This window comes from Rhincodon typus, chromosome 11, assembly GCF_021869965.1.
Source record: "Rhincodon typus isolate 14 chromosome 11, sRhiTyp1.1, whole genome shotgun sequence".
Taxonomy (NCBI): domain Eukaryota; kingdom Metazoa; phylum Chordata; class Chondrichthyes; order Orectolobiformes; family Rhincodontidae; genus Rhincodon; species Rhincodon typus.
The window spans coordinates 30,566,505-30,592,993 of NC_063342.1; the positions used below are offsets into that span (position 1 = coordinate 30,566,505).

The 26,489-nt window shown below is 40.0% G+C and overlaps 1 protein-coding gene across 2 annotated transcripts in view; it reads left to right on the forward strand.

Annotated features, from left to right (window-relative positions):
• Window positions 1-3,689: 3,689 nt before the first annotated feature.
• Window positions 3,690-26,489, forward strand: part of LOC109931385 (T-cell receptor-associated transmembrane adapter 1) — a 32,221-nt gene continuing 9,421 nt past the window's right edge. Inside the window, exons 1-4 of one of the 2 annotated variants that reach the window (XM_020530991.2) lie at window positions 3,690-3,743; window positions 20,418-20,641; window positions 21,835-21,948; window positions 23,838-23,877. In XM_020530991.2, coding sequence (XP_020386580.1) covers window positions 20,638-20,641; window positions 21,835-21,948; window positions 23,838-23,877 — 158 coding nt within the window. In that variant the 5' untranslated portion in view covers window positions 3,690-3,743; window positions 20,418-20,637. The remainder of the gene's footprint in view (window positions 3,744-20,417; window positions 20,642-21,834; window positions 21,949-23,837; window positions 23,878-26,489) is intronic. The other variant, XM_048602940.1, reaches the window with a different exon arrangement.

Genomic DNA, 26,489 nt, shown 5'->3' on the forward strand with positions numbered 1-26,489 from the left:
ATGCAATAGATACACATTTGCTGAGGCCACATATTTAGGTATTGTCCATTTCTAATCATTTGCCCTTTTTCTCTGTTCTACATGTTTTATTTTGGATCCATAAATGCATAAGTCAATTGACTTTTCAGACTATTTAACATGTGATATCTTAACATCGGTCTCCTCACTTTGGTATGGACTGTCTTTTGACCTGAATGTATGACAAAGGTATATAAGGTACACTATCATCATTTGAAAATTTAGATTTTAAAGACAGAAGTAGATGGATTTTGGTTTTAGTTCTGTGAAGGTAACATTTTAACAAAGTGGGAAGAAAGTAATTTGGAACAGTGACCCCAACTTCATACTTTCCATGAAAGTATGTTATTCAGTTAAATATCTAGCAGAATACCCATGATGTTAATTGATGAAATGTTTAAACTGCTACGTTTACCACAAACAAAGAAAACAGACAAGAATCACTATCTTAGTTTGACTTCAGTTCAGATGACTCAGGAATTCCTTGAATTTAGGAAGCATCAGTGTCTTTTTAAAAGAATGAGTATGCGGAGGTCTGTATTTTCTGAATTTCCAAGCAGTCTTTGTTAATAGATTTTCCTGAGTTAAAATGGTAGGAAAATACTAAGATACTTTGACCAATTTAAACCATGTTAAACTGTTCTAACATGCAGAGGCTGACTAACTTTCCTCTAGGTGATAGGCATTTCACGTAAATTTACAGAGAAGAGCAACCCTTGGACTGGAGGAAAAACAAGAGAACATTGACTTGCAATATGTGAACAGCAATTGAGGAATACAGTTAAAAAGAGGCCAAGGAAATGAGAGTTGGGTAAGTACCCTTTATGTGCCCTATCTATTCCAGATGATGTGACGGGGTGGGGGGGGCATATCTATTAATAAACATTCAGTGCTTAAAACTGCTTTCTGGCCTCCACCTGAGAAAGGCTTTGCTGGGCAGAATTGGGAGAGGTTAATTTCTGCATTTGGTTGGACTCAGATCAGAGTGGATGGTGTTTTGGATGTGGATTGTGGAGGAAAGGCACATTTTTATCCAGGTTTAATTAATGTTTTGCTATGAATGCACGCCATGCTACACCACTGTTAATCACAAAGGTCACACCAAGGAATTGGTTTGTGTTGCTAGCACTTTGTTGACATCACTCAATTGCCACCTAGAACATGCAGACTTTCAATGCGAATAATCAAGCACTCATAATTTGCACTAAACATAACGGTAAGCCACGACATTTTAGAGGCTGAGTGCATGTGGTTCAATTTCTGTTGAGCTTTTTTTAGAACCCAAAGTCTTTTTTTTTATCATATAATCCATCTGTATTTTGATACCAACTTCCTTAAATACTGGTTGATTCTGCATTCTCATCTATTACAGGAAATATATTATTTCCGCTAGATGACAGTTCAGTGCAAAATTTAGTAACTATTTCAATTCGTAAATTACCCAACAATTTGTAAGGTAGGTTATAGATTCATATTTACTTTAATATTATTGTGGATGGTAATTGCAATTGAAAATCGGATTAAATTTTTGGACCATGTAGTGTATATTACAAATGTCACCCTGACATTATAGTGCTGTAATTTGCATCGATTTTAACGTTATTAGGGTGGAGGCTTAATCTGAAGAAATATGTGGGTTTAAGAGCGAGTGATGAGAGTTTCAAAGTGGCCAAGAGTGCTCACACTGCTCCAAAGCACCAACTTTTGGGTTCAACTTGGACATGCAGGGTTGGTTATGTGTAACCAGCACCTGAGAGATGGGCTAATTTAGAGGTGTCGATTGAAAAATTTCAGCACTATTTCCATATGCATTCTTACTTAATGATGTCTCCACCATGGTTTCTCTGTGCTTCCTGAAACTAATCACTGAAACCAATACGAGAAGAGGACAACAATTTATGGGGCTTATTGAAAGTCGGACAGATCTATTAATAAACATTCAGTGCCTCCACCTGAGAAAGGCTTTGCTGGGCACATTTGGGAGAGGTTAATTTCTGCATGTAGTTGGACTCAGATCAGAGTGGATGGTGTTTTGGATGTGGATTGTGGAGGAAAGGGACCATCATCAAGAGTAACAGCTTGCTGTGGAGAGACCTGCAGATGGGGAGCAAAGAGGGAGCAGCGTAGGGGGCTGGGGTCGAGCTTGCAAGATGCACATTAAAACAGGCACAGTTGTAAGTCCAGGTGGAGAGTCAGCTTCTTTGACACCTTGGAAGAATAGTACTTTCAAAGGCAGAGGTTACACTTAGTTCAGCTGTGATCTTATTGTATAGTGAGGCAGGCTGAAAGGCCTGAATTCTATTCCTAATTCATATGTTTGTACATTGCGTCAGGTGAGGGCAGAGATCAGCAAGTCTGCTGGACATGAAACTCATCGCAGACTCAACTTTTTTTGTTTGCTTCTAGATGCTTCCAGGGCTCTCTCAGAGACATAATCAGGATCCCATAGAATAAAAACAAGGCCCCGTTTTCTAATAGACAGATCGTCATTTCTGCAGTGAACTAAATATCAAGACCCTGGTGTAGCAGACTCTGGGGGAATTGTCCAGGAAGTTAAAGATACCGATGAGCAATTCTCCTGCACCTGGAATCCTCCGAAAGTATCCATTTAAATCAGAATTTGGAGGGTCCTGCTGCAGTTATGCTGAAAATCTTAAACAATGACAAACCTAGTCTAACTCGTATAACTATTCAATTAATCCCTTAATTTATCGCAGCACTCCTAACTATACTTCCTGATCCCTTAAACCCGGACCTTAACCTGATACCCACTCCCTCCCTGAGGACCCAATACCACTCCTGCCACTGGACCTGTCCCTGGAATCTGATAGCCCCCTCTCTGCCTGGAATTCAACACTAGCCTGCGGTCTCTGCCCAGTACACCAAATCCTTCTCTCCCCACCCTGGGACCAAAAATAACCTCAGACCTCAGTGTCCAGACAAATGGACCTGACACCATCCTGCCCCATTCCCCCCATCCCGGACAATTCCCTCTCTTCCCGGGACCCAACACCCACATGGCACCCCTGACACCTGATACCCACTCCCTCTCTGGGGTTCAACAGCACTCCACCACTGAATGTGAAACTCCTGCCCACCTTCCAGAATCTGACAGCATGCATTCCTCCCACCCCTAGTTATACAGGTTTACAGCATGGAAGTAGGCCCTTCAGCCCAACTTGTCCATGCTGCCTAGTTTACACAATTAATCTTGTCCCATTTGCTACCATTTGGTCCATATCTCTCCATACCCATCCCATCTATGGACTTATGATAAAACTATACTCACCACACAACTTCCTCTGGCAGCCCATTCTGGATACTCACTACCCTCTGTGTGAAAAAATTGTCACTCTGGACCCTTTTTTTATCTCTCCCCTCTCACCTTAAACCTTTGCCCTCTAGTTTTAGACTCTCCTACCACGGGGAAAAGTTATTGACTATCTACCTTATCTATGCCTGTCATGATTTTATTGACCTCTATAAGGTCACCCCTCAGTCTCCTATGCTCCAGGGAGAGAAGTCCCAGCCTATCCAACCTCACCTTTTAACTCAAATCTTGTGGTCCAGGTAGCATCCTGATAAATCTTGTCTGCATTCTTTCTAGTTTAATAATCTCCCTTCTATAGTAGAGTCACCAGAAATGCATGCAGTCATCCAAAAGTGGCCCTACCAACAGCTGCAACAAGATGTCCAACTCCTATATGGAACACTGACCGATGAAAGTAAGCATGCCAACAGTTTTCTTCACTACCCTGTCTACCTGTGACTCTACTTTCAAGGAGCTATGAACTTGTGCCCCTGGATCTCTTTGTTCTACAACATTACTCAGGGCAATACTATTGACTGTGAAAATCCTGCCCTTGCATTTATCTAAATTGAACCCTATCTGCCATTCATCAGCCCACTTGCCCAGCTGATCAAGATCTCGCTGTATTCCCAGATAACCTTCTTCGTTGTCCACCGTACCACCTACCTTGGTGTCATCTGCAAATTTACTAACCGTAAATTCTCATCTAAATATTTAAGTGAATAATGACTAACAGTGGACCCAGCACTGATCCCTGTGGCACACCGCTGGTCACAAGACTCCAGTTTGAAAAACAATGATCTACAACCACCCTCTGTCATCTACCCTCAAGCCAATTTTGTATCCAATTGGCTAGCTGTCCCTGGATCCTGTGAGAATTAACCTTACTCAACAACCCACCATGCGGTAGGTACCTTGTAAAAGACCTTGCTTAAGTCCATGTAGACAACGTCCACTAAACCACCCACATCTACTTTCTTGGCCACCCCTTGAAACAACTGAACCAAATTCATGAGACATGATTTCCCATGCATAAAGCCATGCTGACTATCCCAAATGTGTCTTTGCCTCTCCAAATGTCTGTAGATCCTGTCTCTCAGAATCCCCTCTAACAACTTACCCACCACAGATGTTAAGCTCAACGGTCTGTAAATCCCAGGCATTTCCCTGCAGCCTTTCTTAAATAATGGCACAACATTAGCCACCCTACAAACTTCAGGCACTTCACCCGTGGCTGTCGATAATACAAATATCTCTGCTAGGGACCCCACAATTTCCTCCCAACCCTCCCACAAAGTCCTGGGATAACACTTCATCAGGTCCTGGGGAACTTAGTGTAGGGAAATTAAGAATGGGCAAACAATTTTGGATACAACTCCAACAGTTTTTTATTTTATTCATTGGTGGGACGTGGGCCTCATTGGCCTCATTTATTGCCCGTGCCTAGTTGCCCTTGAGAAGGTGTTGGTGAGCTGCCCTCTTGAATTACTCCATGAAGAAATAGGTTTATTTTCAGAGCATCATGATGCAGTGTAAATAAGGTTAAACAATTGCTGAGCTGCAATTACAATAAACAGTGATCTTAAAAAGTAGGAAACCCTCAAGTCCACTTGGTCAACAAGTGACCATATTGTAGTTATTGCCACAACCAAGCTTCTGACTAAAAGTGCAAAATGTGATCATTACAAATAGCAGCCACTATTATAGCCTCTGGGGTAAGTCAACAGCAACAGTAGACTGACTCTGTGGAACATATGTAGGTATCGATTCAGAGATAGTAGGAACTGCCGATGCTGGAGAAACTGAGATAACAAGGTGTAGAGCTGGATGAACACAGCAGGCCAAGCAGCATCAGAGGAGCAGAGAAATGGGTCTGAAGAAAGGTCCAGACCCGAAACATCAGCTTTCCTGCTTCTCTGATGCTGCTTGACCTGCTCTGTTCATCCAGCTCTACACCTTGTTATGTTATATGTAGGTATCGTTATCTTTTGGGACAGCTAATGTTCCAGGTTTCAGAGCCTGAGCAGCAGCTGGCAGTGCTGTGGAACATCCATGAGGTTGAGAGTTTTGTGATTATAATGTTATTGAATGTGATCACCCCACAGCTTGAGGGTGTGCAGACATAAAAGGAATGAGTAACTGCTGAGCAGTCAAAGGGGACCAGACAATATTCTAAGTGTGATCTAATTATTTCTGTGTATGGTTTTAGAAAGACTTTCCTATTTTTATACTCCATTTCCCTTGAAATAAAGGTCACCATTCTATCCTCTGTCTATCTTCTATCCTCACCTCTGTCCCCGACTCTCTTGAAGTTCTGAAATGCTGCTGGTGTCTTCCACTGTGAAGCCTAATGCGAAGTACTTATCCAGTTCCTCCACCGTTTCCTTTTTCCCCACTTTGGCTTATCCTTGGCTGATTGCAGCACATACAACTACAGTGACAGATTATGCATGGACATAAAAGCTTCTCCGGCTCTCCCTTCACCTGTACCCATCTTGAGAATTCTGATTAATATACACCCACCCACTTAGACTTCAATTGTCCGTACCCAAAATTTACTTTAATATTTATCCTTCTCACTAGGATCACTTTGATTGCCTTAAAGTCATTTTCTCTGTGGATTATGTATCAATGCTTTCATCGTTTAAAAGATTTTTTTTACCCTTCAGACCATATTAACCATTTTGTCAAGTAGGTGGACAGATTTAAAATCCATTCTTCACTGTACTTTCACTATTTTAGTTCCTGCTGATGTAACAAAATCCTTCTGCATTTTTACATCAGTATCCCAACATCATACCATAGATTCTTGACTTCAAGGTGATCTAATCTCTGGGTCAAGAGTAGGGGGGAGATTGGACTTAGTCTCCTCCTATGGTTTCAATTTTATGGTAGTGGAACCATCCAACTCAATTGTCATTCATAATAAAGGGGTATGGGCAAGGGCACACACATTTTCAAACTAAAAACTGTTACTTGATTAGTTTCATGTACACTTCCCTGATTAGAATCCCAATGGGTTAATAATGTCCAATCTGTAAATTTATAAATATAAAATTTAGTAATGACCAAGACAAAATGTCTAGCATTGCAAAATGTGTGAGGTAAGATTTTAAATAAAAATGTAAATTGCTGGAAAACACAGCAAGTCTGGCAGCATCTATAAAGAGAAGTTAGGGTTAATGTTTTGGGTCCAACGACCCTTCTTCAAAAAGTTTCAGAACACACTTTGTTTTAGCAACAATTTCAGTCAAATTTAATGAATGCTCTCATTTTAACAGTCCTAGAAGCTCTCTGTGAATAAACTAATTTTCACTGGCAGCCTCTTTAGCTTCTCTGGGAGACAGAACCTTGTGCAGGGTTGTGACCTCTAATGGTACTTTGGAGGGCCCTTCGCCCATCTGTTCTGCCTTCTTCCTTTCGCTGATCCAGATACATTTGCATGCTGGCTTCACCTCACTTCCGTGGAAAGGTGAGGCAGAGGGATAAGCATTTTGACAATGACACAGCACTGGCTAGAATCACTGGAGGAACTACATTTTCCCATTCTGTCTCAGGGAGTTCAAGGTCATCTGTTGTGTTTTGTTGGGATTGTCATGGAGTTTGGAGTGGCGTCATGGGTAATGATGGCAGAGGAGCCAGTGTCAATTAACATTAGTTGTTGATGGTTTCCACTGTCGATGGTATGGACTATTTGTCTCCCACAACCATTTTATCGCTGAGGGGGCAGCATTGCTCCCTGGGAGCTCAGTGGAAGTCATAATGGGCTGAGATAACACAGTGTAGAGCTGGAGGAACACAGCAGGCCAGGCAGCATTAGAGGAACAGGAAAGCTGATGTTTTGGGTCGGGACCCTTCTTCATAAATGGGGGATGGGGAAGGGAGCTGAGAAATAAATAGAGAGAGGAGGGGTGGGGCTGGGGAAGGTAGGTGGAATGGTGATAGGTGGGTGCAGGTAGGGAGTGGTGGGGATTGGTCAGTGAAGTGGGAAGAGCGGATAGGTGGGAGAGAAGATGGACAGGTTGTGTCAGGTCAAGGAGGTGGGGATGAGAGGGAGGATTAGTCATGGGATGAGGCTGGGGGTGGGGAGATTTTGAAACTGGTAAAGTCCACATTTAGACCATTGGGTTGTAGGGTCCCAAGGCAGAATATGAGGTGCGGTTCCTCAGTTTCCAGGTGGCGTCATTGTGACACTGGAGGAGGCCCAGGATGGACATGTCGTCCAGGGAGTGAGAGGGGGAGTTGAAATGGTTCGTGACTGGGAAGTGTTGTCATTTGTCGCAAACAGAGCGCAGGTGTTCTATAAAGCAGTCTCTGAGCCTCCACTTGGTCTCACCGATGTAAATAGAAGAGGCCACATCCGGAGCAGCGGATGCAGTAGACCACATTATCGGATGTACAGGTGAACTTCTGTCTGATGTGGAAGGTTTTTTTGGTTCCTTGGATGGAGGTGAGGGAGGAGGTGTAGGGGCAGATGTAGCACTTCCTGCGGTTGCAGGGAAAGGTGCTGGGGGTGGTGGGGCTAGTGGGGAGTGTGGAGCAGACGAGGGATCCGTGGAGAGAGCAGTCCCTACGGAAGGCAGATGGGGTGGGAAGGGAAATATATCCTTGGTTATGGGGTCAGATTGCAGATGACGGAAGTGTCAGAGAATGATATGTTGAATCTGGAGGTTAGCGGGGTGATACGTGAGGCCAAGGGGGATTCTGTCTTTGTTTTTGTTGCAGGGAGGGGCTGTGAGGGCAGAGGTGCGGGTAACGCAAGAGATGTGGTCGAGGGCGTTTTCGACCACTGAAGTGGGGACGAGGGAAGTTGCGGTCCTATCTTACTATCTCATAATGGACTCTGTCTTGTTAGCCTGGGATTTTGCGTCACCAATACCTGCTGCGTCCCTCAACAACATTATCCGAATAAAGGCTGAAATCATAATGGAAACAGTTCTCATTTACTGTCCCAGCATGTATCACACTCACTTATTCAATTACTAGAGATTGCAGCTATCACTGCTCATTATTGCCAAATTGCATCTGGATGCATTTCATTTTGGTTATGCAAATGTTGTTATTTGCTTCAGGCACAGCAATACTGTTAACAAAGTAACATTCTCAAAGTATCCAGCATCTTTAGTTATTCCCGTAATTTGACATTATTCGCTTGTAATTTAGTCTTTTTTTCCAGCATTTTCTCTATCTGTTTCTTTTCAAATAATATGCTTTATCACATGCTTCTATCTCCTGTTGTAAGTAAATGTGTAAGTTGTCAGTTTCCTTCCGTAACTTTTTAATTTGTTCCCTCGACCCTTGTGTTTTCTTATTCAACTGGAAGGCACACATGTGATGCCTTAGGATAGATTATTCTGCACCGATTTTAACTTTATATTTGCCCTCTGAACCTCCTTTAGAGACTCAAAGATAGAGTCTATATCTGCCACATTCCTCCATCACTGCCAATGCATCTTCTATTCCAACTTCCCCAGCTTTTACAGTCAAACTTTCTATCGAGCATGCCCTGCCATCTTCCAATGTCGTTGTATCTTCTGGTTTCACTTAAGGACCTCCCCCACCCATGTTTAACTAACAATCTAAATCTATTGCTTCCCTCAAATTTAAAACCAATTAAACCTCAACTTCTGTGGTATCCTATTCCTGACATCAACAGTTTTTGTTTTACAATCAGGGACAGTGTGGCTGTTGGGGATATATGATCACCAACATTCCTCGTTCCATTTCATCTCCACCACAACCCCACTGTCATAATCATCAACACCTTCCCCTGGTCTTATGGTTACCAGAAGACACACCTTTCACATTTCCACAATTTAAATGCTCCTTATTTTATGTCGTAAGAGTTAGCCATTCTGCAGGTATTTCCTTTTTCAAATCAACACTTATTAGGAAAAGCCTAGACATAGGTCAATATAACATTGAAGAAAATACTGCATAGAAGAGTCCACTGACCCATCAAGGCTGGGCCAGCCATTAAAGTCTTGCCTTCTTGCTTGGCATCTCTAGCCCTGTAGGTGATGCTACCCAACTCCATATCCAAGTGTCTTTTTTTAGCTTACTGAGGTTTTGCAGTGAACATCCTTCCTGCTCATGAGTTCCAGAACATCAACACCCTCCTCAACTTCTTTGTAATTCTTTCCCCAATTAATTTAAATCTTTTGTCCCCACCCAATTCACTCTTTGCTAATGGATATAGATCATTCCTGTCCAATCTATCTTGGTACCTCTTTAATTTACAATGTGGAGGTAATGAAGTTGGACTGGAATGGACAAGGTCAGAAACCACACAACACCAGGTTATAGTCCATCAGGTCTGTTTGAAAACACAAACTTTCGGAGTCTGATACTACCTCTCTCACTAACACCTGAAGAAGGAGTAAGCTTGTGTTTTCAAATAAACTTGTTGGACTGTGACCTGCTCTTTAATTTATAAATCACAATCAATTTTCCCCTTGGCCTCCTCTGGTCCAAAGAAAACAAATTTCAACCACTGAAAGCTGAACCATGGCTATGCCATGATCTAAAAAAATGACTACCTCAGACATTGTGGTGAACCAATTACTTAAATCTTAAAATGACTTACCATGATTTTTGTAAATCTGCTTCAGTACCACCAAATCTGCTCTACAATGGTGAGAAAATACTAAATTAGGGAGAATTGGATAGGGTGACAATGGATTACATCTGTATTTCTTCAACATGCTCAATGCTTCCACAGGTCTCAGGGTTAGAGAATTCCATAGATTCACTGCCCTCTGCATGAAGAAATTCCATCTCATCACAGCCTTAAATGGCACGGAATGGTAACCTGGATCTCAAAAACCTGTATTTTTTAATTTAAAATTTATTAGATCATGTAACAAGAATTAATGACACATAAATGTCATCTTTTCATGGGAGCCCAACACCCAGATCACACACCCAATGCCACAATTTGGAGCCTTTTCCCTTGAGCAAGTGCCTGAGATGAGCTGCAGTGGCACAGGTGCCAATCTAGGTTATGCAAGAAAACCATCTTTCTTCTCAATTCCTCATATACTGGTAGAGTCTCAGACTGAAGGTACTGGCAGGTGCAATCTTGCACTTAAACTAAGAAAAAATAGCAGAGCGGGCCCCATGTTTCTGAAACTGAAAGAGAACTAATTATCCTTACGGTTTTACTGAATGGGCCATTGTACTTATTTCAATTTAAGGTCCCAAATGAGCTTAATAAGCCACACAATATTCTAACACACATTAATTTATACTTTCAATGGCCTTTTTCTACCTTTTAGTTTTATCAGTTTTCAACATTGGATATTCTGAAAACTATAGATTCTTAACATAACAATATATGAAATTAATAACTTGCAACTGACAAAACGTACTGCTAAAGTAAATATCTTTGTTCGACCAAATCCTTGCTGCAAATATGTCATTCAAAGATATATTCAAGGCCAATATCCAAATTTGGACATTTTAACAAATGGAATGAATGCAACAGGATAAATGCAAACAAAAGCATATAAATCCGTCTTTCTGGGTTTCTATCTTTTGTGGTATTTTTGCATTGAAAAGCTTGCTGCAATGTTCTGCAGACAGCACAAGCCCTATCTGTTGCTGGTTTGTGGATTTATCATAACAGAAGAATGTGTTCTTTTTCAACTCGCAGATCATTTTAGTACAATGGAAAATATAAGATGTTTTTAGAAGATGTCCCACCACAAGTGCAGAAGGCACAACATGCTCACTGTCTAAGATCTAATCTCGGTCAAGTTGTCATGTTTAAGTTCTGTTCAATGAGGGACTTTATCCCATATTTCTCAGCCTTACTTTATTAATTAGTCACATCTTTAACCTATGAAATATTTTGCTGTAAGTGGACGATTATGAACTTATTCATTTATTTTATAATATTCTTCTTTCATGAGGAGGGACTTCGGAATGGAGTATGACTCACAGGTCCTAAAGCAACCACAGTTCACGTTATGTCCTAAACAGTGAGGACTGACAGGCCTTTATCCTTTGGCGTCAGAAAGTCAAGGTATATTTCTGGTATTGGAAGGAAGGTCGGCCTATCAGGTTGAGTACAGTGGGGCCATTATTTTGAAATGGTGGCACAGTGGTTAGCACTGCTGCCTCACAGTGCCAGGGACCCAGGTTCAATTCCACCCTCAGGTGACTGTCTATGTGGAGTTTGCACATTCTCCCCATGTCTGTGTGGGTTTCCTCCGGGTGCTCTGGTTTCCTCCCACAGTCCAAAGATGTGCAGGTTAGGTGGATTGGCCATGCCAAATTGCCCATAGTGTTCAGGGATGTGTAGATTAGAGGGGGATGGGTTCTGGGTGGGATGCTCTGAGGGTTGGTGTGGACTTGTTGGGCTGAAGGGCCTGTTTCCACACTGTAGGGATTCTTAAAAGAAAATTTATCTGAAATGCATAATATTCTGAGAGGACTTGAAAAGATAGCTGATGAGAGGTTTTTTCCTCGTCTGGAGGATGTTGCTAGCGGCAGGCAAGGGGGGACAATTCATTCCCTTTTCTAAACCCCTCTCAGTCAGTCACAACAACTTTTTTTTAAGCACATAGCTATCATTTCAATTAAACTTAGTTAACCATATCAAAAAATGATAGAGAGTAAATTTCAAAGTTTTAAAGAGAGTGGAGTTTATTATCTATTTAACCAAAGAAAATTAAAGCAACATTAAAGATATAAAGACAAGTAATAGCACATAGAGGTGAGGGCAGAGGTATGTTTAGTAGAGACAGAAAGGTAAAGGCAGTTGCAGTTTAAAGATTTTAGAGTAATGAGAGTAAAACCATAGTCCCAACAATTTAACTGTAGTCCTATTTCCTCAGGAGTGGTGAATATTGCAGAAAACCTTGATTTCTCAGTGAGTGATGGCTTTTCAACATTGCTTTCTGTGTTCATCCAGCCCTGCACCTTGTTGTCTCAGATTCTCCAGCATCTGCAGTTCCTACTATCTCTGAAACAGGTATTGAAGTTGGGTTTTTGAACTATGTTTTCAGTAGAGATGAGTTTGGCTGCTGCGTACATAGCATGTAGATTTGAAAGTTCCCTGCCTAATCTCCCACACAAATCTTCTGAAACTGAAAGAGTAGAAAGGTGAGTTAGAAGTATTATTGCTTTTACCTGAGTGAATTGAAAAGGTGACCCTGATCAATATTTCCAGAAAAGTGACCAAGGAGTCCACACTTATGCCTGTGAAAAATGCATCATGAAAACCATTTAAGTAATGTAACCAGTTTTATTTATCTCTTAACTGTGTTGGTTTGTCAATCTGTCTTTTGTGTGAATGGGGACTGAAAACAAATGTTTTGGTTTAGGCATTAATTAGATTAATTAGATTAGGTTATTGTTTAATTTTTCTCTACTGAAGTATTGTGTATTTAATAAATGGTTAAATCTTTTGTTTATGATACAAAACTAGTGGCTGTAGCTCATTACTTGCAAAGCCTGGTATTGGTTAATCAGAAGTCTGGTTAGGAACCATTGGAGTAACTAGTGGGGGTCTTTGGTTTTAATTTTACTGTGTTGTAAATATAAAAATAGAAAGGCTGATTTGGTTTGGATGTCTGCATCCATATTTTAACAATTTTCACTACAATTATAAAAAAGTATAGGTCATTATTTCAGGATAAGGGATGTGCTACTTAGAATTAAGATGAGGAGAAATTTCTTCAATGGGATGTGGGTGAGTCTTTGGAATTCTCTAACCATCAAGATTCAGACACAGTAGATTGTTAGATTTTTAAGCACTAAGAGAATCAAGGATCAAGTGAGAAAACAGCATTAATTTAAATGGAATTGCAGAGCAGGGTCAAAGGGTATATGGCCTACCTCTGCTGATATTGATTCGGCAAGGTATAAAATTCCAGCCATATTTTTGGTGGGTGGTCATTGTTTGTTAGTGATACCTTTTATTTAGGGTGTTGAAATGTTCTGAGCATCCAATAGGAAAAATGTATATTGGTGCAGGAGGGTGAGTTCTGATTTTGCATTTTTGTCGGGACTGAAGTTTATTCTGCACCAAGTCTAATCTGCAAGTGCAAAAATTGGCAGAATGTTCTGTTCTGCAGCATTAACATTCCTCACCTTAAGGAACACAAAGATTTACAAAATAAGGACAGATCAGGAATCAGATAAGTTTGGAACATTTTGTACTCAATGCCTGGACACAATTAAAAGGAAAGATGCTCATGTAGAGGAGAAATAATAGACTGTATGGTAATGCGGTGGATGAAGAGCGATTGGCAAAGGGACACAAAATCCAATGGAGCCACTGGCCTGGTTCTTTGCTGTAGGATACGGTAATTAAAGGCAACTCTAATGCCAAAACAAATTTTAGCAAGGTGATGTCATGGGGATGGGTATCATCCCCAAGACGACCAGGAGTCAGATAACACTTCCTAGCACACATTCCTTTAACAAATGTTCAGATATCTAGAATAAACAATGGAAAGATAAGAGATAATTATAAACTAACTTAACTCTTCCTCTGAAGTGATAAACATCTCACAAATTACTTCAATGCTGTCAGCCCAATAATCTTCAGCTGTTTCATCAGAAGTGGGAATGTTCATTGATAACTGCACAATATGCAATTCTATTTGCAACTCCTCCAATACTGATTTAACCCATGTTCACACACAGCAAGTTGTGGGCAACCTTTAGGTCTGGGCTGATGTGACAAGTAAAATGACTCTCCTCAACAAGAGAGACTATAACATTCTTCCTTTGACATTCGACAACATTGCCATAGCTGAAATCCCCGCTGTCAACATCCTGGGGATTACCATTGACTGGGCCAGCCTTATAATTACAGTAGCTACAAAAACAGGTCAGAGGCTGGGAATTCTGCAGCATGTAGCTTTCTTTCTGACTTCCCAAAGCCTGCCTATTAGGCACAATAAGGAAGTATTCCCACTTGCTTAGATGAATGTATGTTCCAACCACATTCAAGAAGCTTGATACCATCAATCACACAGCAGTCCACTTGACTGGCACCCCATTCCCTCACTTTTTCCATCACCAATGTACAGTGACAGAAATGTGTACGATATGTAAGGTGTACCGCAGCAACTCATCAAGCCCCTCTTAGAATTAGTTATGGTAAATGCCCCACTTTGGTGAATGGTTTCAGTACTGAGTGCTTATTATGTGGAATGCATTAAAGGGTTAGAGGGCAGAAAAGCAGGGAATTCTGCCCACACGTGGCAACTAGTCAATTCAGCTCATTAATAGCCACTCATTAATTGATCGCTTGTCAAATTAGAGAATGAGCCTGCTAGCCATTAATTTGTTACTCAGAGGAAAACCATGTTGTATGAATGGTACCCACATGATATGGGCCTATGGTTCCCTTTTGAGCATGGCAGTGAAGACCAGAAACCCACAGCATAAGCCCTGCCCAAAGTTATAGGATATGTCCATTGCATAGGAGATGAAGTGAACATTATTAACACTACAGTTCAAAATGCAACAGGAAATCTTTTTTGGAAAATAAAGTACATGAGGAATTGAGTAAGAATAAGAGTTGAGCTATCAAAATGGACAAGCTTGTTGAGCCTAATGGGGATTTTGTCCTCTGAAAATACATATGTTATACACTGTGCTTCTGTGCTGCAGGGAAGTAAGGAAAAGGTTAAATTGCATTTTCCTTTCTTAAAACAATGATGTTGTAATTGATCATCTGGATTGATATATCTGAGTAGTATCAGAGTCATTTTGTTATTGTTCTTTAGATAGTTGTTAAGCTTGGTAAACTCAATTAAAACTAGAAACAGGATTGTAGATGGACTGACATATACTAGACCATTGTATGATGACCTATCACAAGTTCTTGCCCATTATATATTGCCATATTTTAAAAACTTACATTTCTGCCCATAATTGTCAAGTTTCTCTCCTCCCTGTTGTGCTGATAATAATTGCTTACCTTCCTGCAATTTTGCCTATCCAGACCAGAGACCGTCCATGTTAGCTGGCATTTTCTAGTGGAGATAAATATTCTAGTGGCGATCTAAGAATTTGACAGTGACAGAAATAACAAAGCATCCCACTCAAACGTATAACCACAGCATGGATGCTAACCACTTCTATATCAGTAACTAACTAACTGCAGAGTTGTCTTCCTTCCTCTCTTTGCCACATTTCTACAATGGCTTTTTTTATAACATTGAGGACATAACAAACTTACAGCAGCCCGGCGGAAAACAATTGAAAATCAGTTGCATTCACAAGAAAGATTTGTAATGCTTTTTATTCCCTAACAATACATGATAACGCAACATTCAAATCAAAGCACTTTAAGCAAGCTTCATTTAATTAAGTGCTGTGTTGTTGGCTATATTTCATTTGTCATAATGGTTACATGCAATTCAATTGAATCAATAAAAAGCATGCTGTCAGCATAAACAAGCTGAGCGCGAAACCAGCTCCTGTTATTTTCGCAGCTTGTGTGCAGGTGACTTATTGCAGAACTTTGAGGTTTTATGCTTTGTTAACAAGAGCTACATTATTAACTCTTGTATTATTTCTTGAGTCGTTGAAGATATTTGTTTATTATTACACCTCTTGACAATCACTGTTCTAATCTTTGGTTAATCAATCAATATGATTTACTTACAACAGTGTGGATGCTTTCCAAATATTATGTTTGTGTGTCAATGCTTACATTTAAAATTACCTCCTTCAGCACTTCCGGTAATAAATTGTCTCACGACAGGACAAGAAATAGCATATCTAAGAAAATGAGAAAGTCAATTTAGGGTTAGTGTGGCTGTAAGGTTGCTTTAATATGTGATGAAGTGAATGAAAAGATGAAAGGTTTTGACCTTTTGATAACTGTTCTACACTACCTCCGTAACATACCTGTAGCCAAATGATTTTCCTAGCACCCTCTATATCTTATTTCAAATTGTAGACCATCTCTGAATTTATGCTGTTATTAGTTCATTTGACTGGATTAAGTGTATTAGCTACAAGGAGAGGTTGGAGAAACTTGGATTGTTTTCACGAGAGCATCAGAGGTTGAGGGGTGACCTTATAGAAGTAAATAAAATTATGAGAGGTATGATAGAATGGATAGCCAGAGTCTTTTCCCAAAGGTAAATATATCAAATACTAGGAGGCACAGGTTTAAGGTGAGGGAGGAAAAGTTTAAAGGAGATGTGTGAGTTAAGTGCCTGGAATGTGTTGCCAAGGGACATTGTGGAAACAGATACGTTAATAAAGTTTAAAAAGCATTTAAACAGACACACAAACAGACAGGGGATAGATGGATACAGACCATGTGCAGACAGATGCAATTAGTTTAGAATGGCATCATGGTTGGCAGTCATGGTGGGCTGAAGGGCATGGTCCTGTGCAGTAATGTTGTATGTTCTATGTTATCCTAAAGATGTTTGAATTTTTTCACATCTCAGGTCTTAATTTGAATGAATGTGCTGGTTTAAAGGAAGAAAGGAGAAAAATACATATGAAACGTGTACTTATTTTCTTCCCTGTGAGGTTAAATTTTTTTTTAAATTTCTGAACACTTATAGCTCCACACTTTAGACAGAGGTTGCTTTGTGTTCCCACTTCAGTGATCTGTGTTCCAGTTATTTATACAGCCATCCCTCTGTATTCCTTCTCTTTACACTGTCACTGATCTGTGTTCTTGCCCTTTAGACTGTCACCACTCATATTCCCTCTCTTTACGGTGTCACCACTTTCGCATTGCCACAACTTGGTATTCCTTCTCCATCCACTGCCCTTGCACTGTGTTCCCACTCTTTACACTTATCACTCTGTGTTCCCACTCTTTACACTGCCTCTTTTTACTTTTCTTTTACACTGCCATTGTTCTGTTTTCTGCCTCTACACTGCCATTGCTCTGTGTTCCTGCTCTTTACACCATTGCTGCTGTGTTCCTAATTTTTACCTAACTACTGCTCTGTGTTCCTATACAAACACCCCAGTTCCCTCTTTACCTCAGCCTCCCTATTTCAATAGCTTTCTGCTATTCTTCCCTTCCAAAGGGAGCAACCTCACATTTTCCTACATTATACTCAATCTTCCAAATTTTTACACATTCCCTTAACTATCTACATCCTTTTTGTAACTCCCTTGTTTCTTTCTTCTTTTCCTCCTATATTTATATTATCCACTATTATACATCAGTTCCATCATCTATATAATTAATATAGGTCGTATACAGAAGGTGTCCCTGCACTGATCCTTGTGGTACTCCACCACAACTTGCCAGCTTAAAAATGACCCATTTGATTTGAATCTATTTCCAGTCTAATGTCCACCACCTATCAAGGCATGAATCCTGATAACATTTTATCAAACTGCTACAAAAGGACAGGTGCACAAAACACGAAATTTCATGGTTTAAATACTCTGGTTCTATCTGCTAGCCATTGATTTTCACATTTTATCTGTCAATGCCAACTTGTGCATTATAATTCACTCAGGAGTCTAAGTTGCTATGGTATCATATGCTCTTTGTCTTAAATGTTCATTGCAGTCTATATTGGTGCTGTGGATAGTTACAGTTGAGGACTTAATGTTGCTGAGGACTGTTGTTGATATCTTGTCATGGAGGAGAGGAGGATGTTGATGAATTTCACTGGACAGCTGCCCTTTGACAGAGTCTTCCATAGCACTTCCTGATTGACTGACTGAGTCAAAAGCCTTGCTCAGGTTCATGAAGGCCAAGTAAAGTTAATACTCCTGACATGTCTCTTAGAGTTGCTGAGCAGTAAAAAATCATGTCCACAGTTTCACAGTTTAGTTGGAAGCCACACTGGCTTTCAGGAATGATTTCCTCCAATACAGGGAGAAGGTGTTTAACAAAGATTCAGGTGATGATCTTCCTGGTGATAGAGTGGGGAGATTCCTAGGTAGCTTCTACAGTCCACCTTGTCTCCATTCTTGAAAAGAGTGGCGATGGCAGCATCCCTAAGATCGACAGGGTTTTCTTCTTTGTCCCAGATTTTCAGGAATAATTGATTATGAGAAAGCTCTGCCCCTCCAAGTTTGGAAATCTCCAATGGAATCCCATCTATTCCTGCAGCTTTTCCATTTTTTACGTGTCTAATAGCAGCTTCAACTTCAGCCACACTAGGTGGATGTCTAAGATCACTTTTGATGGGGGGGGCAGGGCGGGAGGGTGGTGTGTTGGGGGATTTCCTCAAGCACTTCTTTGTTGACAATTGTATCATGGTTAAGGAACTCTTGGAAGTGTTCTCTCCATTGGACGCTGATGTTTTCTCTGTCTCTCAAAAGGGTTCCATCCTTACTCTGCATCAATTTGAGGTCAAAAGTGTCAGGTCTGTATATTGCCATGGTGGTCCTGAAGAAACCCTGGTTTCATGTTTGTCATTCAGGAGTTGCAGTTCCTTAGCTTTCTCAGTCCACAATTGGTTATTGATTTCCCTCATTCTTCTTTGTAACTCTGCCATTGTGGTTTAATGAGTTCTCCTCTTTGCCTTGCTGGTGGTGATGTTTTGCCAGGCATGGAGAGCTTTCCTCTTCTTGTTGATGAGGTCTTGGATGATGTAGTCATTCTTGTCGATAAAGTCTTGATATTTCCTGTTCTTATAGCTGATGGTTTCTTCACAGCATGAGGTGATAGCTATCTTCAGCACTTCTCAGATTTCCTCCACTCCATTAAAATGAATCCTTTGGAGACATTGGTGAAGGTATTGGAAGTTTGCTAGTCTGCTTGGCTCTTGAAGCCTCTTAACATTGAGCTGTTTTCTGAACTGTTTCTTCATTTTCAGCTGCTTCTGGCAGCATTTGATGGATATTGAGGAGCAGATGAGCTGGTGGGCTGTCCAGCAATTATTTGCATTGGTCATTACTTTGGTAATGAGGCCATCCTTTTGGAATCCAGATCGAATGATGACATGGTCAATCATCTGCCAGTGCTTTGATGTGTAGGGCACTAAAATGTCTTGTACTTGACTTTTTGGATGAACAATGTGTTGGTAATGATGAGCTCCGCACATTTGGTGAACATAAGAATTCCATTGGAGCTGCAATTCCTCACTCCTTCCTTTTCGATGGTTCCTTTACAACCCTGGTGTTAAAATCCCCAAGGATAATAATTTTATCTTCCTTCAGTATGTTGGTGAGTATGGCATCCAGAGCAGAGTAGAAGCCTTCTTTAGACTGATCTGTGGCATCAAATGTTGGAGCATAGTCACTCACAACCATTGTCCGCTGGTTTGTAGCAAGTTGTAGACAGAGAGTCATGAGGTCATTGTTGATGCCAACAGGGAGTTCCGAGAGTCGTTTGACAAGTTTGTTCTTGATGTGAATCCAATTCCATGCAACAGTGTTGATCCAAATGAAGTGATGAGTTGTTTTGTCTATTTGTTTGAGGTCAGTTCATTCATGGTTTGTTCGCTGTTGTAAACATACTATACTGATCTGCAATTTAATGTCCAATTTTCTGTATGCTAGTTTGGTGGACTACAACTAGACGGACATGTTTTTGAGCATGACATTGTTCATGGATGTGTTTCTTGCGTACATGTTCCTAATCTACTCTGAACACCGCCGTACCTTGAAGGATAAGATAGAAATTGTATGGATTTGGGGACAGACACTTCAGGGTGAAGGGGGTTTTATAGCATAGGAGCTGGGAAGATGTTTCCGCTATCCACACCCTCAAATATAAATCCAGCTGAGATCTGATGGGTAAGGCCTAACTCATTGTGGATCATTCCATAACGGTTGTCTCAAGTAAATTTGAAGCCTACATCAGAGAACCTACTTTTTATCTGCATCATCTGTGCTGCAGCTTCATTTGTACGGAAGATGTAACAAGCTGCAGGAATGGGGTCCCAAATGGGGAATCATACTGAAATACATTGGCTCAAGTTTGTTTAATGCTTTCAGTGACGAAATCAAAATCGTTTGTTAACACCCATGCCTAATTCATTACTTTAAATGTTCATGCACAATGTTGGGAAGAAAAGTCAATACGAAAGAAGGCCTCACTGATGTACCATGAGAATATGATCATGTACTATTCTTGTGCTCCCATGTTTTGTTTGTTGCCATTTAACTTTTATTCTTAATCAAGATTAACGAGGAAATGTGAGAAAAAAAAATGCTGCTCAAGGGCTCCTCTGATGTGAAATGTAACATCGCAACAAAGTCGGCGATTTCCGGTCGGTCTGTGTTTACCAGACGATCTGACAGTGTGTACTGACTGAAAGAAGCATACCAACCAACGCTGGGGAGCTTCAGATGAGTCTGTCTGCATTTCCGACAGCTGGCCGTGTTACAGAATTGGAAATACCATGGGTACGTTATGATCCTCATCTTTATAAAGGCAGCTAACGGAAAAGTGAACAAAATAGGTTTCTAATTCTGTTTCGTTTATTTTGTAACATATATGACGATTTAGGCACGCTATTTAATCGCTCGAAAAGATTGCACGCTTACATCGGAGTAACTAGCCACAATGGTGCGCGATGGAGCACTGTTTAGAACATTTATTACCTAGTGACAGTGGAGCCGTATTACAGTTGATTTACACCGAGCAACGTCTTTCTTTCGTGCACCAGAATAATCTGGTGATTTGTGTAAAGGTGTTCTGTGAGATGGCATAAAACATGTTGAATAATTGGCATTTCCCATTCATCAAGATTGCGGTTGTACTTGGAGAACTGTGAATAGCCAGTGATCGGAGGGTAAGAAACTCCCCATCAGCACTGGCCCCCTGTTAGGGAGATGAACGCTAACGTCTCTTGCACTGGAAGTACGCTGTAAGTCCCGGGTTCGCTTCCACCCTCGGGCGACTGTCCGTGTGGAGTTTGCACATTCTCCCCGTGTCTGCGTGGGTTTCCTCTGGGTGCTCCGGTTTTCTCCCACAGTCCAAAGGTGTGCAGGTTAGATGGATTGGCCATGCTAAATTGTCCATAGTGTCTGGGGATATGTAGGTTAGGTGCATTAGCCACGGGAAATGCAGGGTTACGGGGATGGGTCTGGGCAGGATGCTGTTCGGAGCGTCGGTATGGACTTGTTGGGCCGAATGGCCCATTTCCACTGTGGGTATTCTACAATTCTAAAATGTAGTCTGGACACGTAATAGTGCAATGCATGCCCAAGCAGTATTGTCTGTTAAACGAGTGACAAAGAGAAGCACACCGTCACCTTTTTGCTACGTTGACTTTCAGAACCGAGTTAGAAACGGTTTTTATTTCTCTAAGGTACTGTGTGTAGAGTATTTGTGATGCCTGTTTGCTTCCCCTTCCAACATTTCTATTGCCTGATGTATTGCTTGAACTTTTAGTTCACATTTGGAGCAGCACTGACTGATCAGAAACACATTAAAGCCCAGATCACTGGAACTGAATGCATGGTTAGGCCAGACAACACAAACTTTCTAATGGCGGAATCAGTTTGATAGATAGTAACCTATCACAACTGGCCTGGATTTTTTTTTAATCTGCTTTTGGCAATGTGCAATAATGACTGATCATTTATTTTTACAGAGGCATTCGCCAGTTGTCACATTGGAATTTGGGGATTTTTGGGGATTATCACTTTAGCTCTGATAACTTCTGTTGTGGTGAATGTTATCTACTGCACAGCCAACCGACAAAAAGGTGAGCACCTTTCCATCATTCAGTGTCCAAGTTTGCCAACAAGCATCTTAGTTTCCTCATAATTATGAGCAACTGTTTTCAGCATTAAGTCTCACTTTCGATGCCACCATCATTTTTAGTGACTTGTTAAACACGTTGATAGACACCAACCATGGACGCACTATTACTACTGCTGTCTAGCAAGGCCCAGCCTTGCACTGTATCCCTGCCTGCATTTCCTGACTAAAAGAGGAAAAATTGGGTGGAAGTAAAGATTGCAAAAGAAAGGGATAAGCAGGACTGACTATGAAGAGAGACTGGATCAGATAGGACTGCAGAGATAGTAAGAATTGCCCATGCTGGAGTCTGAGATAACACAGTGTGGAGCTGGAAGAGCACAGCAGGCCAGGCAGCATTAGAGGAACAGGAAAGCTGACGTTTGAAGAAGGGTCCCGACCCCAAACGTCAGCTTTCCTGCTCCTCAGATAGGACTACACTCATTGGGGTTTAGAAGAACGAGGGGGGATCTCATCGAAACCTATGAAATTCAAACAGGATTAGACAGGGTGAATGCAGGAAGGATGTTCCTGATGAGCAGGGAGCTCAGAACCAGGGGTCACAATCTAAGGATATGGGGTAAGCTATTTCGGACTGAGCTGAGGAGAAATTTCTTCACCTAGAGAGTATTGTGCCTGTGAAATTCTCAGCTACAGAAAGTGTTTGTGGCCAAAACATTGAATGCTTTCAAGAATAAGCAAGATTTAGTTCTTACAGTGAAAAGGATCAAAGAACACAAAGTAAAAGCTGGAACAGGTTACTGAGCTATACGATCGGGTGGAGCAGGCACATAGGGCTGAATGGTCTATTCCTGTTCCGTTTTTTCTATGTTGCTATGTATCTATAACAAACACAATTAATGGAAAATGACAGATGCAAGGAGAAATAAAATGACAGAAGAAATTAGAACAGAATAAGCTAAAGAAAAGTGGAAGCAAATAGTTCAGTTTATTCTTTAAACTTAGTCTGGTGATTTCTATGGACATTTAATGGTGATGGAAAACAAACATTTCCTTTTTAAATATGGCAGTTGAGTAGCTTTCCTTAAATGGCCATTCTTTTTGTACGAAAAAAAATCATCCTTTAACAAGAATATTAACTTTTTTTGCAACTTTAAGGTGAGTTTAGGATTTGACTATTACTGAAAGCTAGTTTTCATGTTCTGAATATGGGAATGTATATGAATTGGAATTTGATATTTCAGTGCTGTTTAAAGCAGACAATAGATTGTAAATACTATGTTATCAACTTCAAGTAACAAATGAATGTCAGATAATGCATAAGTGAACATGTCTCATGGTAACAAATTCTTTCAGATCACCACTATAACTTTTCATTGTTTCTGCGTTCAAAGGCGGTTTCCCAATACATCACAAAATCACCGCTATATTCATTTCCTATGTGCAGGCAAACCTGTAAAAGTGCTGGACTATTGTAACATGGACTCAGAAATGTGGCAATGTGTGGACAAAAATGCACCTTTGTAATTCAAAGTGTCAAAGTCAATCTTTGGAGAAAGGAAACAATATTGTCTCCTGCTGGTCACTTCCTAATCCTTAATGATGAGTATGAATTCCAAAAGAACAACCATAGGACAGTTAATGAAAGGACAGTGTTTGCCAAATGAGCTGATACAATGTAGATCAGCATGTTTACTCCTAACTTTTCTGGCATTATACTCTTTGAAATATCATTTGGCTGGTTTATAAAACAAGATAGGGCCATTAAAAAATCACAGTAGATCAAAAGAGATTCAATTTCAAACATCACTCTACTATGTTTCAATAATTTGTACTTTTGAAATTATGGTTATTTGACTTTTAAGAATGAATCAAACTTTTTCTCATTTACAGCTCCCAGATCAATATACCGAAGTGTCAAACAATTGCAGAGGTATGGAAATATCAATTTATATTCCAGTTCATCTGGAGCAACAGCTGATTCTTTTTTAACCAGAGAAATATATTTCTCAAAGGAATAATTATTTGAGTTTTGTTTGAGCCTAAGGACTCAGATTTGTACAAGGGTCCTACCATCATGTGTACAGTCCCTTAACTGTGCCATATATTAAGCTATTTTTACCACATAAATCATACCAGCCAGGGTGTCACTGAATTTAGAAGACCATCCTGTATGCACCAGTATGTAGCTGACACAGGACACAGTGCATGTGGTGTTGTGGAGGAGCCCAGAACACAGGATTCCAATTGTGATCCGTATAATCCAACTTCTTTGATTTGTCGACATTGCCTTATCTAATATGCTTCAGGAATTCAGATTTATACAGAAAAATTGGATATGGTGAGACAATTAGATAATTCAAAGGCTTTATTCTAATGCCTGACGTTCTTAGTAAATTATTAAACACAAATTGATTATCTTAAAGCACAGCTGTTTAGAAATAATCCTCTATTATCGCTGCCCTGAAATCAACAGGCAAATTTTCCTGTAATAGAAGTTAAATAATTTTCCACAAAATTGTTTAAGTGGATCTAATCCGATAGAGGAAAGATAGAGAGTGTTACTAATTCAAGTGTCAAAAGTGGTAAGTTGCATGCCGAGGAAATCACCAGATGAACAATAAAAGTATACATTTGGACCTGAAAGTTTTAACTAGATTCTGCAATTTGGCTTACATAAACTAGGAGTAATCTGCACAATTTCTATATCAATTACCTATCATGTCTCATAAATCACTAATTCGGGTTTTAAAAAGTAAATAAAGAAACAAGTTACTTCATTTCTTCATTTCTTAATGTTTTTAATTGCAATCAAGTCCATTTAAAAAGGTTTTCTAGATATTACTGTTGAAATACATTTGAATCAATAATAGCTATTACAAGCAAATGGACCAGGCCACAAAATGTATTCACCTTTTAGGAAAAGTTTACATAAGCACTTATTAATAGAAATTAGTCAGTATCCAAGGAGTCAACACATTAGATGAGATTTTATTCTTAGATTCTAAGATTCTTAGCTCAAAGATTTAAGCTAGCAATGAATCACAATATTGTGGCACAAATTTATTTCAAATGCTTCAGATATTGGATGGAACTAATGAATAATTATTACAGAAATTTACAAGAATTGCTACTTATTACAAGTAAGTAGATTATAAACTCTGCCTATATACGTTTACATACAGACAAACGCAGACAGGAAAAAGAAATGGTTCTTAGGAGTGAAGGGAAAGACTGGCAAGGTGGTAAAGATCTCTGTCTACATGGTTCATTGAGATAATCCTTTTATCCCAGAACATGCTACTCCTTGATTTTCCTTCTCCAGGTACTGTCACTTGCTTGCAGGAACCAGAGGATAGCTGATTCACACATAAGATCTCTGACTTATTGGTTAAAAGCTACAGTTTTCAGTAACTGATGAGGGAAAGTAAACTGGTTTTCTTCACCTTGGGTGATTTTCACATAGGAGAAAGGGGACAGCTTCCCTTTTGGAGATCCAATGGCTTCTCCCCAAACACTCATACCCAGGAGTGGTTTAGGTACTTGGAAGTTGTTGGCAGGCAGAAAGCCTTTGTCATCAATAACTGGTCACCTTTTCAAAGACCAATCAGCTACATGTTGCCAGCCACATTTCCAATTCCACACAGCCCTTGGCTCAAGTTTAGCTGAAGCTAGACTTTCCCCACTGCTTGAACAAAATGCCAGTGTAAACAATGAGTGTGTTATGAGTGCCAGGTAACTTGCTTTTAAAAAATGCACCAATCTTTCAGTGCTTTTAAAACATTTCAGCCATAAAACATTTAACATATTTCCCTTTTCAGTCCTCAATCAAAAATTCAGAAAAATAAAACGATACAGTCTTTTCAATTTCCAGAAGTTACTAGTTAGATTCTTATTAACAAATAGAATACATGGTTATTCAAAATATTGAAAAGGAATACTTTTGGCAAATGAGTGAGCTGAATTAAACCTGCCTGAAATAGTTACTAAGTAGTCATCTAATGTATATCACATAAATAAATCCAAGAAAGGGATTTATAGATTTTTAGATACAAAGAAAATGAAGAGTAAAGAAACAAAATGCAGGAGATCTGCCATGTTCACATTGAACAGCAGAGGAGTTATATAGTGCATTAACCAATGAGATTTACAATTCAATAAATACATTCAGCATACCCTTATATATTTTGACAACCAGGGAGGGGTGATTCACTTCCTCTCTTTGGTTGTTTACAATGGAAATTTGTACTAATTTTAATCATGAAGCCAGACCGCTAATAAAAATGTAGTTATCCAATTTCTGTAGTACCAGTAAGATGCCATGAGGTTTCTTTGAGTGAAAGAAAAAATAATTTTTTTACATGCTAACCACAAGACAAATAATAACGCAATGCCAAACATACCTATACAAACATATAAAGTTAAAAAAAAGTGTCCAATACATTAGGAAAGAAATAAACAGATTAAAATTCTTAGGAAGATATTGAGCTGTGAAGGATTTAACTTGAGACCACAGTTGTTTGCTTGCTGTCAATTATTGCAGAT